Genomic DNA, 16,193 nt, shown 5'->3' with positions numbered 1-16,193 from the left:
TTTTGAGAGCGACCATCCCCTATTATTGAAAAAGAACATTATAAAGGGTCAGATGATCAGGGCTTCTAGGATGACAAGTAAAGAAGATGTCTTCTTAAACGAATTAAATACTTTAGAAAACATGTTTTCACAAAGGGGATATCCTAGTGAAGTGATTGAAGAAGCCAAAAAATGTGTTATTACACATAGGAATACTAGATACACTCCTTTGTTAAATAGTCCAATATCAAATGTAAATGTACCTACACAGAATGGGGGGTATACATTTGATTTAGACCAGAGTGTTTCAAACCCCATCAACAATACCCCATACCTGACCTTGACATACCACAAGAATATTGAATGGTTGAAAAAAAGTATTAACAGTGTATGGGAATTGTTCAATAGTATTCCTACTAGAGTAGATGTATTCAAAAGCAGACTCATGTATAGCTATAGAAGGAATTATAACTTAAAAAAACATTTTGGAAAACGGAAAAGAACGACTAAATGATGATAACTCTGTGACTCACAATCACAAAAGAGGAACTTTTAGATGCAATAGATGTCCTCAATGCCCATTTATAGCAGGCGAGAAATCTATTTATTTACCAAGTCTATACACTACACTAAAAGCGAGAAAATATAGTAGTTGCTACACCAAAGGTCTGGTCTATTTAGCATATTGCACATTTTGTTGGAGCTTCTACGTAGGAAAAACTGAGAGACACCTACGTAGAAGAATTTATGAACCTAACTCTGGGAGGCATCCTAGTCCACAACTCCTGTTGTGCCTGCAATTGTATTCTCTCTGCCTTAGTCTCTGGGGTGCATTTTCAAGGGCATATGGTCAAGTAGTATGGTCACAGACAAAGACCATTGTGCACACCAGTGTTCTGGAAATGAGGGTGAATCTCCTTGCAGTGTAGTTATTTAAGGACTCATTCTCAGGCAAGAGGAATAAAAGAGAGATCATTTTAGACTTGTGTAACAAATGGCGTGAAGTTGGCAAACTCATAGTTCACCAAGAGAAAATCACAAGGACACATTCAAGAGTGGCCAGCATGCAACTCAGGTAGACTTCCTTCTAGTAAGGAACAGACATTGGGGTAGAATCAGAGATTGTAAAGTCATTCCCAGTGAAGCTGTTGGCTCACAGCATAAAACACTGGCTGCAGTCAGCTCCAAGCAGCAGTGAAACACAAGAGTACAAGGAAATATTCAGTACTCTGTCTCCTCAGGAAGAAAGGAAATGCTTGGAATCGAAGAACAGTATCACCTCAAGATAGCATGCATTAAGATTACAGAACAGCTATGCAGCTAAACCAGGTATGGAAATAAAGTATATAAGGAAAGCTGGTGATGAAATGCAGAATCCATAAAGTTATCAAACGAAAGGAATTCAGGAAAAAGTGGGATATAGAAAATATGCACCAGCCTAAGAAAGAATACTGATTGGCTAACAAAGAGGCTACGGGACCAGTTACAAGAAACTGTACCATCTTCTGGAAAGACACTCAGGAAATAACACAATGAAACTCCATCTGGTTGGAAGGCAAAGAAAGAAAGATGAAGAGAGCCATTAGATACCATGCAGAAGGGATGCCTACAGTCTGCTTATAAGTCCAGAGGATATGAAAGGCAGGTGGAAAGAGTACTTCCAGTAGCCTGAAAACCCCTCAGAAGCTGTGCTGTTCCATGCACAACATATGATGAAAGAGGAAGAAGGCCCCACCCTAGAAGAAATAAGAAGATCACTAAGATAAATGAAGATAGGGAAAGCAGCAAGTGCAGATATGATGTCATGGCAGATATTATCAAGATATTAGGGGAGGAATGGCTCCAGAGGATACTAATAGTTGTATAGAGAGAGAGAGACAGAGAGATGCATTTCAAATGACTTGAGAATAAGTATGCTAGTGACAGTGTACATAATTGTGGGCACTACTGAAAGAAAGGGCTGAAGGTGATAACTGAGAAATGAATACAGAGTAGTAGAACGTAATATTTGAAATGAGCAGTTTGGATACAGATCAGGATGCAGCACAACTGACTTGATGTTTGTAGTGAGACAGATAGCGGTGAAGAAGCTGGAGATGAGGAATGCGTCCAACTGGGCACTCTTAGACTTAGAGAAGGCATATGATAAGGATCTAAGAAAGTTGTTTTGAGCAGTCCTGCAGTGGTTTGAAATCCCAGAAGCACTGGTAGAGTTAGTACAGGCTACGTACAAGGAACCAATCACACAAGTATGAACAGTGTTGGGACTTGCGGAGGGGTAGCCAGTGGGAGTCATCTTATTTCTTCTTCTTTTGTCCCTAGCTGCTGGCAGCCGGCAGAGATGGTCAACCCTGTAGTTGGTGCACTGCTGTGGGTGCCAATGGATTCTGGACTTCCTTCATGATACCTTTCCATGCTGTTTGGTGCATGGCAATATTTCTGGCCTCCTGTAGGTCAAGTCACCAGCTTCTCTTCAACCTGTTTAGCCCACACCTTCTTTGGTGCAGATTTGTAAATGCTCTAGTTCGCAGGGTACTCTCTCCATAATAGTCCATATGGCAAGTGGTGGGTGTCCATCCTGCATGTGTGTCCAAACCAGCGCAGACTCCTGTTCTGGATCTGTTTGCTGATTATTGGCTGCTGATCACATCTGGTCTGGATGCTCTTGTTTCTAGTGCAGTCACAAAGCGAGACTCCCAATATCTGGCTAAGGCATCACATTTAGAAAGCCTCAAGCTTGTTCAGGTCTGGCTTGAGGAGCATCCACTTTTTTTATCCATAAAGGAGAATTGGCTTGATCAGTGCCCAGAAAAGGTGAATCTTGGTAGTGATAGAGAAGTTTGTTCTCTTCCATAGACCCCAGTTGAGGAAGGCAGATGCTGTGGTGGCTTGTCCAATCATGCTGTGGACTTCAGCTGGTGATGCCACCTTTTTCTCTTGAACCAGTGAACCAGATATTTGAATTCTTGTGTTTGTTTGATCTGAACTCCCCCAAGGTGGATGGTAGCTTGTGACTTATCAGTTGCTGTAACTTTGGTCTTGTCCACATTTATCCATAAGCCATACGATTAGGCAATGTGGGCAATGTCATAGAAGATATCTGTGGTCTCATCATCACTGTATATGAAAATGGGACTGTCATAGGTTCATAGGTTCATCACTAGGCTATCTGCCCTAGGGCATTTATAAGCCTAGCCAGAGTGTGTTTGGCTTTCGCCGCCCATTTTAAATTAATTTTGCTATGCCTTTTTTTGAGGTTAGTATACTGTGCCTCTGTCTAACAGTGACACAGAAGTGATAGCCGGGGTAAACCTACGATCTCCCATCCACTCATCAAGATTCCTCTTGAAGAGAGTCAATGTGCGACTCTGCCTAACCTGGACTGGGATTTTATTCCAGAGTGAAGGGAGCCTCTGGGTTATGAATCTGTCCCTCCAGCATGTCCTATTTATTTCAGTGCTGAGGTTCAAGTCTCTCGAGCGTAGCTCGATGGGATTTGGATTTTCTGAGGTGCAGCATGTCCATTAATTCCGGGTTGGACATGGCTTTATACGTCAGGCACAGATCACCTCTGAGCAGGCGGTATGCCACTGAGTAGAGCTGGAGTTTCTTTAACCGGGCAGCATATGGCATCTGTTTGAGCCCTTTGATCCTCTTGGTGAGGTACTTTTGGGGTCTTTCCAGTTGCTGCAGGTGTCTGGTAAGGTACATCCCAAAAGGGGCATTGTACTCAATTATGGGCCTTATGAGGGATGAGTAAAGAGGCACGATGACCTCCCTGATCTAGATGTGAATCCCTTCATGATTAGGTGGGCTATATAAAATGTTTTTCTAACCACTTTGGCCACGTGGTTGTCAAATGAGAGATTGTTATCAACTTGGGTCCCCAGGTCCCTACTGACTTCTTCTGTACTTAATGGATTACCACCTATGTGGTAATTTGTGGGCACTTTGTTTTTGCCAAAGGGGTTGACTATACACTTTTTGGCGTTTAGCTTGAGGCCATGGCTCTGGCACCAGTTGTCTGTTTCTATGAGGCCCTTTTGGAGGATGCTTGTGTCGGCTGGAGAGTTGATTATGGCGCCCAGTTTGCAGTCATCTGCGAACTTGGTCAGCCACAGTCCTTCCGTGTTGGCCTGTACCGCAGAGAAATATATACTGAACAAGAGAGGTCCCAGGACTGAGCCTTGTGGGTCGCCACTTGTAACTGGTTTGGAGTCTGACATGGCTCCAGCAATTCTAACCATGTGGGTTCTGTTCTTGAGCCAGTTTGCAACCCATCTAGTGACATAGGGGTTTATATTTAAGCTGGTGAGCTTATCTATAATGCCCGAGTGGGGTATTGTATCGAAGGCTGTCATAGGCGAACAACAGGTCATTCAAAGAATGAGCTTCATCGTACTGTACTCCCATGTTAACCATGTTAACCAGAACTATACTCATCATGATGGCATCCACCACTATGTCGTACAGCAGTGGAGAGACTACATCCCCTTAATGGACCCCAGTCTGCATAATAAGCTCTTCAGACATTTCGTTCTGAATAAACACCTGGCTGGATGAACCATTGTATGATGTTTGAAGGAGTATGATGATTTTCTTTGGCACGTGCTCTGTCTCCAGTGTCTTCCACAGGGCAGGTCTATGGATACAGTCAAATGCAGACTTGAAATCGATAGACAATAACTGTACATTGTCCACACCAGATTTTTTCCTCCATTAGCTGATGGATGGTGAAGATGTGCTCTCAGAATATTCTGGTCTGAATCCAATCTGTTCTTCCCTACTGGTTTGCTTGCAGTGTTTCTGCAGTCTGGATGGTATGATCTTCATAAAGACTTTGCCGATGATGGAGAGCAGGCTAATGCAGGTTCTTGCATTCTGTTTTGTCCCCCTTCTTGTGGGTGGGTACAATGATGGCTTATTTCCATGTGGATAGTATCTGTTCTATAACCCATAGCAGGATATTGCCACCAGCCTTGATTGCTTCCACACTGCCTGATCTGCTCCTGGTGCCTTGCAGTTTCTCAGAGTTCTGATAGCTGATTTCACTTCTTCACCTGTTGACTTTGCATCAGTCATTGGGGCCTCAGGGAGATCGATGAATGGTGAGTCGACCATTGGTCCATGAGGTGGATCATAGTTGTAAAGCTCTTGAAAGAATTCCCCCCAAAGTTTCAGGCATTCATAAGATGAACTCATGAAGGTCCCATTCACTTTTTTATGTTGTCACTGGTGGGTTTGGTCTCCCCACTCAGTTGTTTGAGGGTGCTGTGTAGGGAGTAATACTATGGTTTGAATGCCACCTCCACAAGGTCAGCTGCCACCTGCTGCAATATGCTTTACTTTCAGCCTCTGGCAAACTTCTCAGTTGTGCTGTCAGTATCGATTGTAGTTGACCAGCTTCACCTGCTTCCATAGGACTATGAGATCCATGCAGTAATCCAATATCAATGGCTGTGTTTGGCAGCAGATGGGTGAGCATAGCGATTTGGTGCATTCCATGATTGAGTTTATTTGCACTTCTGCCTAATCCACGTCCTCCATTTGGGCCAATGCTGCGAACCGGTTTCACAGTGCAATCTGCAATTCCTGTTTGCAGGTGAGGGACATCAGTTGCTTCCCATCCAGCCTGGCTGGTGGAGATGACTTGCGCTTTGCACACTGTAAGTGAAGCTGCACCATGGCACAGGTGAGGTAATGATCGGAGCCACAATCAGGTCCTTGCATAGCATGGATATCCTTGAGCGATGATTGTAAGAGTTGACCAGGATGTATTCTAATATGGCTGAATCCTGGCTGGATGGGTTTTGCCATGTGAACTGGTGTTTGAGGGGATGCTGGAAATGGCTGTTTCCTACAATGAGACTGTTTGATGCAGCAAAGGACAGAAGGCGCAGGCTGTTATAATTCATGTTCCCATGGCCAAATCTACCCATCATTCATTCCCAACCAGACCTGTTCTCGCCAATGTGGTCGTTGAAGTCTCCCGCCATGTTGATCATCTTGGTCTGTGGGATTGAATCCAGCATGTATTGGAGCTGGTTGTAGAAGTTATACTTGGCTGGGTCCAGTCTCATCTCGGTTGGTGGGTAGATGGACAGAATGTGAGTCTAGATGGTACCATTGATGGTAAATGCTGCCAGGCTGGTATACTGCCTTGTCTCTAAGCCACTGGGACTGGGTCTACATCAAGGTTCAGCTGTGAACCCACTACTCTATATACTGGTAATGGACTGTGTTAGTTGATAGATCAACAATGCTGCTGCTGTATGCAATGCAGAACTTAAAGCAGACTCTGAACAGGAGTTTAAGGAAATGATAGGGGACTTCAGTGCAAAACTAAAGACATAAAACTGAGTGCAGACAATGCAGTTGTCATGACAGAAAATGGGGGAATCAAAAGAATCTGAAAAACAGTGATGTGACCAGTATGCCTGTAAGGTACAGAAACCTATGCAGTTAAGGGAGAGCAGCTGAGGAAGCTAGAACTGATGGGGATGAAGTGCCTGAGATAGGCGGTAGGATGCATGTTGTGAGTTATACAAAGTAATGATGACATCAGAGCAGAAGCCAAAGTAGAACCAATTGCAGAGAAGATGAAAAGAAGACAGTTTATGGTGATTCATGCACATGTGAAGGAAAGCAAAAATGACTTGAATATTTGGGAGAGACATGAAGAAGGCAAGAGGAAACAAGGGCATCCAGCCAAATGATGGAGAGATGTGTGTGAGAAGATTTTTAACAAAAATGACTGTTGAAGATGGTAGGAGTGTGACACTGTTTTAAAAGAACTGGTGACAGTTGACATGATACTCTGATTCCATGTGGAAAAACAGGAAAAAGGGGGTTAATGTCGATGAGGAGTATTTCAGGACTACTTTTTCCACTGTGCAGTTGCCATGCACATTGACAACTTGACAGTGGTATGGTACTTGAGCAAGGAGTGGGAGGGGGGAACCCACTCCTATCCTATTCTGCCAGGCCATGAGGGTATGGTTATGGGTATGGGTTATGTTTGTGAACCACTTTCTGATGCCCAGTCACATCCTATAAAAGCCAATCGCTTAGTGGACAGGCTCAGTCATCGTTTACTAATACCTCACAAGTCATTAGCAAGGAGACTTTTATGTCTCTGGGGAACAAGTAAAACTTTTGGATCCACAATTTCCAAACTTCAGGCAAAATCCCTTGAATCAGGAGACTTGCTGGAGGTGACTGTTGTGCCTTGTCTCTAACCATTGCTGCTGATGTCATGCAACATTTGTTCTCTTACCACCAGATGACATAATGGAAATGGGCACAAGGTAATGTGCTACCAGATTGTAGACGTAACTGTTGCACCTGTGACACAGTACACAAAACTGCACTGCATGACTAGTTTTACATCATAATGTTTTATACAGAAAAGAAAACAGTAATAATTTAAAGAAACATGACCATTTTGTTTTCATCTTGATACTTTACTTAGGAAAGGTATCTGTAATTTCAGGAAACATGGTTGAATTCTGCAGACTGGTAGCATTTGAAAACTAGATACATGTTAATATAAATGTACATTTCCTTTACCATTCCAGTTTTCACATGCAGACATGTTCACTCATTCATTCATTGTCTTGTCAGTTTCTCTCTCTTTTCCTGTTCTGCATCTCCAGTGTGTTAATTATACATGCAGTCTTCATTGCAGAAGAATATTATAGATATGGGACATTTCCTTTGTGTGGCAGTACACATTGGTGAGCAGTTTGTTCACTTTTTAAAAGGGATCTAATCAGGCCAGTAGCTAGTTTTATAGTTGATATAAAATGCAACAGCTTGGTAATATAATTTATAAGCTTCCTAGGTTTCCTTTATTTATGTATTTTTATACGTGTTTGTTTATGTGTACTTTGGTAACTGAGTTGGCTGTGCCCATTTACACAAGGGACTCAAGAATAAAAGCCACACAAAACATACAATAAGCATGGATTTAGTGCATATGATCTGCAGGACTGTCATTCCTGTTCTGTTGATCGGTTTGTTGAACATAGCAGCACTGACGCTCACTAAAAACACAACAGTTAAGCCAGCACTGTGGCACAGAAGGATAAAGCTGTGACAACAGCTCAGTTGTCCCAAGTTCAGTTGTCATCTTGGGCGACTGAGTAGCTGGAAAGGGAATGCTGGTAATACAGGTCTGTGGGAGGCATGCATTTTGACATCCCTTACTTTTGATCTCTGGTGGAGGATTGGCACATGCAGGAGGTATTGTCTTCAGGGGCATGGGGCTTTGGCTGAGTCAACTTAGAGGCAAGGCAGTACACTAGCATGCTCATTGCATATCTATCCTATGACACTATAGATATGTATACAGGAATGGAACTTAGAACACGGACAGCAGTATGATATTATCCAGGGGTGCCTGTCTCTCCTGACCTGCTAGCCCCAAATATTGATTGGAGAAGGTCCAGGGGAGGTTTTTCAGGTTCTGTAGACTCATGAATGAAGCAAGGGGGTACGGGGCAAAAACCTTTTTAAAAAAATGAAAGTGAAAAAAGCAAAGTAATGTTTTGTGAGCCCCACACCCCATCTCTCTCTAATTCTGTATATACATACACACACACACACACACACACACACATATATATAAAATGTGTGTGTGTATGTGTGTGTGTGTGTGTGTGTGTGTGTGTATATATATATATATATATATATATATATATATATATAGATATATATATATATATATATATATATACACCTCTGAGTCACCGAGAAATACAGCATACAATACAATAATATGTAATTTTTGATAGTGACAGATAAGTGCATATGAAATTTTTTTTTTTGCAAGTTAAGGTAACAGTGTGAGTCACTGAGAGAACTGGGTGCAATAGGTCATGATTTTATGGGATGTGTTTATAAGCAGTTTACGTGAGGAGCCATTTATTCATGTGTTCTGATGAAGTCCCGACCACTTTTGTGGACAGAAGTGCTTAACATTAAAATTATTTGTTATTTTTGCAGGTTGTGAGTCTCCTTCCCCACCTGGAACAGTTTGGGGTTCTCAGTGTGGTTTCTGTCCCTTGCTGGTTCACTCTTGAAGTGTATAAATAAATAAATATATATATATATATATATATATATATATATATATATATATATATATATATATATATATATATATATATATATACACACACACACGCACACACACAGTGGATATAAAAAGTGTACAGACCCCTGTGAAAATGCCAGGTTTTTGTGATATAAAAAAATGAAACCACAATAAATCATTTTCAAAACTTTTCCCATCTTTATGTTACCTATAACATGTACAATTCAATTGAAAAACAAATAAATCTATTAGGGGAAGAAATAAAAATAAATAACGTACAGTAAGCTGGTTGCATAAGTGTACACACCCTTAAACTAATACTTTGTTAAAGTACCTTTTGATTTAATTACATTTGGTCTTCTGGGGTAGGAGTCTTATCAGCATGGCACATCTTGACTTGGCAATATTTGCCCACTCTTCCTTCTAAAAGTGCTCCAAATCTGTCAGATTGTGAGGGCATCTCTTGTGCACAGCCCTTTTCAGGTCACCCCACAGGTTTTCTATTGTATTTAGGTCTGGCCCATTCTGAAACTTAAATTTTCTTCTGGTGAAGTCATTCTTTTGTTGATTTGGATGTATGCTTGGGGGTCATTGTCATGTTGAAAGGTGAAGTTCCTCTTCATCTTCACCTTTCTAGCAGATGCTTTAGGTTTAGGGCGAAAAGTGACTGGTATTTGGAACTGTTCATAATTCCCTCCACCTTGACTAAAGCCCCAGTTCCAGCTGAAGAAAAGCAACCCCAAAGCATGATACTGCTACCACCATGCTTCACCGTGAGGATGGTGTTCTTTTGGTGAGGCAAAGTGTTGTTTTTGCACCAAATGTAGCTTTTGGAATTGTGGCCAAAAAGTTCAACCTTGGTCTCATCAGACCATAACACATTTTCCCAGATGCTTTTGGGAGACTTGATGTATTGTTTTGCACATTTTAGCCAGGCCTGGATGTTTTTCTGTGTAAGAAAAGGCTTCCGTCGTGCAACCTTACCCCATAGTCCAGACATATGGAAAGTTGGCATAGGCCAACTAGGTGACCGCCTAGGGCGCCGCTCTAGCAGGGGTGCTTTTCCAGTATTTATTTGGTGTAGCTGGACTACGATGGGGGCACCGGGTAGTGTGGTGGGGGGCACCATGGAGCCCTTTTGCCTAGGGCACCAGTTGACCTAAGGCCGCTCCTGTACGCGAGATTGTTGTCACATGTAGTACACAACCAGTACTTGCCATAAATTCCTGCAGCTCCTTCAGTGTTGCTGTAGGTCTCTTGGCAGCCTCCCTAACCAGTCTTCGTCTTGTATTGTCAACAGTTTTGGAGGGACATCCATTTCTTTGCAGTGTCACTGTTGTCCCATATTTTCTCCACTTTTTGATTTACTGTCTTCACTGTATTCCATAGTGTATCCAGTGCTGTGGAAAATTTTTTGTACCCTTCTCCTGACTGATACCTTTCAACAATGAGCTCCCTTTGATGTTTTCTAAGCTCTCTGCAAACCATGGCTTTTGCTGTAGCAGGCAACTGAGTAAATATCAGGAAAATCCTACTAGGGCAGATGAACTTTACTTGGGGTTAATCAGAGTCTCTAATTGATGGCAGGTGTGTACCCAAGAAAACTGAATGCTGTAATTAAATAAAAAAGTGCTTCAACAAAGTATTAGTTTAAGGGAGTGCACATTTATGCAACCAGCATATTGTACATTTTTTTATTTTTTATATTTTTTCCCTAACAGATTTGTTTGTTTTTGAACTGAATTGTACAGGTTGTAGGTCACATTAAAGGTGGGAAACATTTTGAAATTATTTATTGTGGTCTCATTTTTTTATATCACAAAAACCTGGCATTTTAACAGGGGTGTGTACACTTTTTATATCCGCTGTGTGTGTGTGTGTGTGTGTGTGTGTGTGTGTGTGTGTGTGTGTGTGTGTGTGTGTATATATATATATATATATATATATATATATATATATATATATATATATATATATATATATATATATAATGTGTGTATGTGTGTGTGTGTATATATATATATATATATATATATATATATATATATATATATATATATATATATATACATATATATATATCATCTTCTTTCGGCTGTTCCTGTTAGGGGTCTCCACAGCAGATCTGTTTCCAATTCTTCCTGTCCTCTGCATCTTGCTTTGTCACACCAACCACCTGCATGTCCTCTCTCACCACATCCATAAACCTTATCTTTGGCCTTCCTCTTTTCCTGTTACCTGGTAGTTTCAACCTTAGCATCTTTTTCCCAATATACTCAGCATCCCTCCTCAGCACATGTCCAAACCAATGTAATCTTGCCTCTCTGACTTTGTCTCCAAAGCTTCCAACCTGGGCTGACCCTCTAATATACTTATTCCTAATGCTGTCCACCCTCGTCACACCCAGTGCAAATCTTAACATCTTTAACTCTGCCACATCCAGCTGTAACTCTACCTTTTTGTCAATGCCACTGTCTCCAACTCATATAACATAGCTGGTCTTTCTACCCTCTTGTAGACCTTCCATTTCACTCTTACTGGTACTCGTCTGTCACAAATCACTCCTGCCACTCTTCTCCACCCATTCCATCCTGCCTGTACTCTCTTCTTCACCTCTCTTCCACACTCACCATTACTCTGAACTATTGATCCCAAGTATTTAAACTCATCCACCTTTACCACCTCTACTCCCTGCATCCTCACCATTCTTCTATCCTCCTTTTCATTCACACACATATATTCTGTCTTAGTCCTGCTGACCTTCATTCCTCTTCTCTCTAGAGCATATCTCCATCTCTCCAGGGTCTCCTCCACCTGTTCCCTATTCTCACTACAGATCACAGTGTCATCTGCAAACATCATAGTCCACGGGGACTCCTGTCTGATCTCGTCTGTCAACCTGTCCATCACCATTGCAAATAAGAAAGAGCTCAGAGCTGATCCTTGATGTAATCCCACCTCCACCTTAAACACATCCATCACTCCACCCACAGACCTCACCGCTGTCACACTACCCTCGTACATATCCTGTACCAGTCTTACATACTTCTCCGACACTCCCGACTTCCTCATACAATACCACAACTCCTCTCTAGGCACCCTCTTATATGCTTTCTCTAAGTCTACAAAAACCCAATGCAACTCCTTCTGACCTTCTCTGTACTTCTCCATCAACAATTTCAAAGCAAACATTACGTCTGTAGTGCTCTTTCCCAGCATGAAACCATACTGCTAATCACTAATCATCACCTCCCTTCTTAATCTAGCTTTCAAAACTTCATGCTGTGACTGATCAATTTAATCCCTCTGTAGTTACTACAGCTGTGCACATCACCCTTTTTCTTAAAAATCGGTACCAAAACACTTTTTCTCCTTTCCTCAGGCATCCTCTCACTTTCCAAGATTTCATTAAACAATCAGGTTAAAAACTCCACTGCCATTTCACCTAACACCTCCATGCTTCCACAGGTATGTCATCTGGACCAACAGCCTTTCCATTCTTCATCCTCTTCATAACTATCCTTACTTCCTCCTTGCTAATCCATAGCACTTCATGATTCACTATCCCCACATCATCCAATCTTCTCTCCCTCTCATTCTCTTCATTCATCAACCCCTCAAAGTACTCTTTCCATCTCCTCAACACACTCTCCTCGCTTATGAGTACGTTTCCCTCATTATCCTTTATCACCTTTACCTGCTGCACATCTTTCCTAGCTCGGTCCATCTGTCTAGTCAATCAGTACAGATCCTTTTTCTCCCTCCTTAGTGTCCAACCTTTCATACAACTCTTCATATGCCTTATCCTTAGCCTTTGCCACCTCTCTCTTTGCCATGCACCTCATCTCCTTATACTCCTGTGTACTTTCTTCATCTCTCTGACAATCCCACTTCTTCTTTGCCAACCTCTTTCTCTGTATACTCTCCTGTACTTCCTCATTCCACCACCATGTCTCCTTGTCATCCTTCCTCTGCCCAGATGTCATACCAAGCACCTTTCTAGCAATCTCCCTTACTAGCTCTGCTGTAGTTACCCAGTATTTGGTAACGCTTCACTGCCACCCAGTGCCTGTCTTAACTCTTCCCTGAACTCCACCTCACAATTACCCTTTTTTAATTTTCACCATTTGGTCCTTGGTGCTGCCCTCACACTCCTCCTCCTCTTTTTAATCACCAACGTCATCCTACAAACCACCATCCTATGCTGCCTAACTACACTTTCCCCGGTCACCACTTTACAGTCTCCAATCTCCTTCAAACTGGCCCTCCTACATAAGATATAATCCACCTGTGTGCATCTTCCTCCACTCTTGTATGTCACACTGTGCTCCTCCCTCTTGATAAAATACATATTCACCACAGCCATGTCCATCCTTTTTGCAAAATCCACTACCATCTGACCTTCTGCATTCCTTTGCTTAACACCATACCTACCCATCACTTCCTCATCCCCTCTGTTCCCTTCACCAACATGCCCATTGAAATCTGCTCCAATCACCACTCTCTCACTTTTGGGTACAGTCATCACCACTTCATCCAACTCACTCCAAAATTTTTCTTTCTTATCCATCGCACACTCAACTTGTGGAGCATATGCACTAACAACATTCATCATTACACCATCAATTTCCAGCTTCATAAACATCACTCTATCCGACACTCTTTTCACCTCCAAAACACTCAGCATACTGTTCCTTTAGGATAACGCCATTTCTCCTCCCATCCACACCATGATAAAAAATTTGAACCCACCTCCGATACACCTAGCCTTACTCCCCTTCCATCTGGTTTCTTGCACACACAGTATACCAACCTTCCTTCTCTCCATCATATCAGCTAGCTCTCTCCCTATACCAGTCATACTGCCAACATTCAAAGTTCCAACCCTCACTACCACAGTCCTAGCCTTTCTCCTCTCTTCCTGCTTTCGGCCCTGCCTTCCCCCTCTTCTCCCCCTTCAGCCAACAGTAGCCCAATTTCCGCCAACACCCTGTTGGATTGCTGTCCGCATAAATGATTTGGCGAAGTTTTATGCTGGATGCCCTTCCTGACACAACCCTCCCCATTTATCCGGGCTTGGGACCGGCACAAAGAAATGCACTGGCTTGTGGATCCCCAGTGGCTGGGTTTTTTATATATACAGACACATATATGTACATTTGTGTGTGTGTAGGTACATGTGTAAAACTGAGACTGTACAACAGTGGGGAAAAGGAGAGACTTCCATATCCCTAGTATTATATTATCACCCTCAGATATCCCATAAATAATCAGTGTACCTGCTTGTTGATCAAAACTGTTCAGTGATTTTTACAGTTGACAGATGCATTAACCAGAGGTGGGGAGTTTCGTAAAGATGTTGTTAGCAAATGTTAGGAGTTTGTAACACACCAGTAAACAGACAGTTATTATATATGGTAATACTAGAATTATTAACATCACATAAGCTAATAAATAAAGTTGTCATGATCAGAAATGTTTTTTTTCTGGAGACTTTGCCCTTTTGTCTGACAGTGTGGTCGTGATTTGTGTGCTGAAAGTGTACTTCACAAGTTATTGACAATGGTTGGTAGATAAAAGTACAGTCCACCTTAAAGCAGTTATTGAAGAAGAGGTTATTTGAGATAAAGTTCAGTGAAACTAAAACAATTCTTTGTCTTTTTAGGTGGGAGTGAGCCAGCTGCTATTCATTTAGTACTGAATATAGAACATGCCATGGAACAGAATTAAGAAGACTGCCAAAGTGTGCCAGAAAAGCCGAATGTAGCCACGTCTTCAGAGAAGAGCCATATAGTTCCACAGTGATGGAGTCAGGGTTCTGTATGTGGATACTTGAGGATGAGAGCCAAGTTGGGCCTGTGATACTCCAAAGCAGAGATCTTGTGGAAAAGAGATACACATGATGAATGTGACTTGGATGTCTGTTTTTAAGCCGTACAGTTGATTAGGAATCCAGGTGCTCTTTTAAGGATCATGCATTCTGCAGTTTGAGTGCAGAGCACTTACCTGCTGAAGGCAAGCTGAAATCATTAGTAAGACAGACAACACTGGTTTTCCACTGGGTATGAAATGCATTTACAGTAACCTTTGTTAAAGAAGGTTGGAAGGTTTGTCTGCTGCTGGCTGGCATTAAAAGTTACCTGAATGTTTACTCAGAGTAGTAAATGAAGTAATGGTAACAGTTACAGATAACTCTTCAACATCTCTTCAAGGGCTTGACATAAAGCCCTAGCAATAATATGTTTCAAAGTAGAATGATGTCCTTCCCTTCAATTCAAGTTGGTCATGAACCCAGTATGCAAGTGCTGAGTCCAGGAATGATCATAGCTCTTGACAGACCTTGGCTTTTTTCAGTCTATTGATCTGTTGTTGAAAAGAAGATGCTGGATATCTATGTGAAAACTGACAGAATTTATTAGAAAAAAGATCAAAACCTTAACTACTGGGTATTGTCTCTCAAAGCTTCAGAATGTCTCCAGTAGTTATAAGACTGCAGATGAAATTTATATGCGATAAATTTTCTTGAAAAACTCAACTCAGGCAGGAATGAACTGCCAGACTGTCTAAGGTGCTGTACAGAAAACAAAGGCCTCTCATATGCTAGCACTGCTCAGTGAGCAGCCAGGCATAAAGTACTTAAATGTGTTGTATATTCTTGCTGTAAACCAGTGCATGAGTAACATTTTTGTTACAGTATATATATATATATATATATATATATATATATATATATATAAATATATAGATGTATATATAGATATATATCGATGTGTATATATATATATATATATATATATATATATATATATATATATATATATATATATATATATTCTCACGCTGGATAAAATTCCTTGTAAAGACAAAGAGTACAGTATTTAAATGGATCTCAGAGAAATATTATTTTGTTTGAATAAACTATAAAACAGTTCCAACATGGTTATTTTCAATTTATGTTAGTGTTTCCAGTCTTTTAAAATTCTTTATAAAAACAAATAGTTTATTGTTTTAGCATGCTTTTCTGTGTTTTGATTTTTTGACTTGTATATGGCTGAGTAACAGCATAGCTTGTCAACATACCTCTTAGTATCTCTGCATTAATAATCATAGCACTGGC

General features: G+C 41.3%; 1 protein-coding gene across 1 annotated transcript in view; it reads left to right on the top strand.

The window, feature by feature from the left end:
• The window catches only part of ZNF236 (zinc finger protein 236), a 1,651,223-nt gene extending 1,635,481 nt beyond the window's left edge, over positions 1-15,742 (top strand). The window contains exon 32 of the mRNA XM_044067103.1: positions 14,742-15,742. Within this exon, the coding sequence (XP_043923038.1) occupies positions 14,742-14,806 (65 nt within the window). The 3' untranslated portion in view covers positions 14,807-15,742. The remainder of the gene's footprint in view (positions 1-14,741) is intronic.
• The last annotated feature ends 451 nt before the right edge of the window (positions 15,743-16,193 follow it).

The sequence above is a fragment of the Protopterus annectens genome, chromosome 3.part1 (genome assembly GCF_019279795.1).
Source record: "Protopterus annectens isolate FY-2018-M chromosome 3.part1, PAN1.0, whole genome shotgun sequence".
Lineage (NCBI taxonomy): Eukaryota > Metazoa > Chordata > Ceratodontiformes > Protopteridae > Protopterus > Protopterus annectens.
Note: the sequence above shows the minus strand (reverse complement) of the source record. Positions and strands in the feature narration are given on the sequence as shown.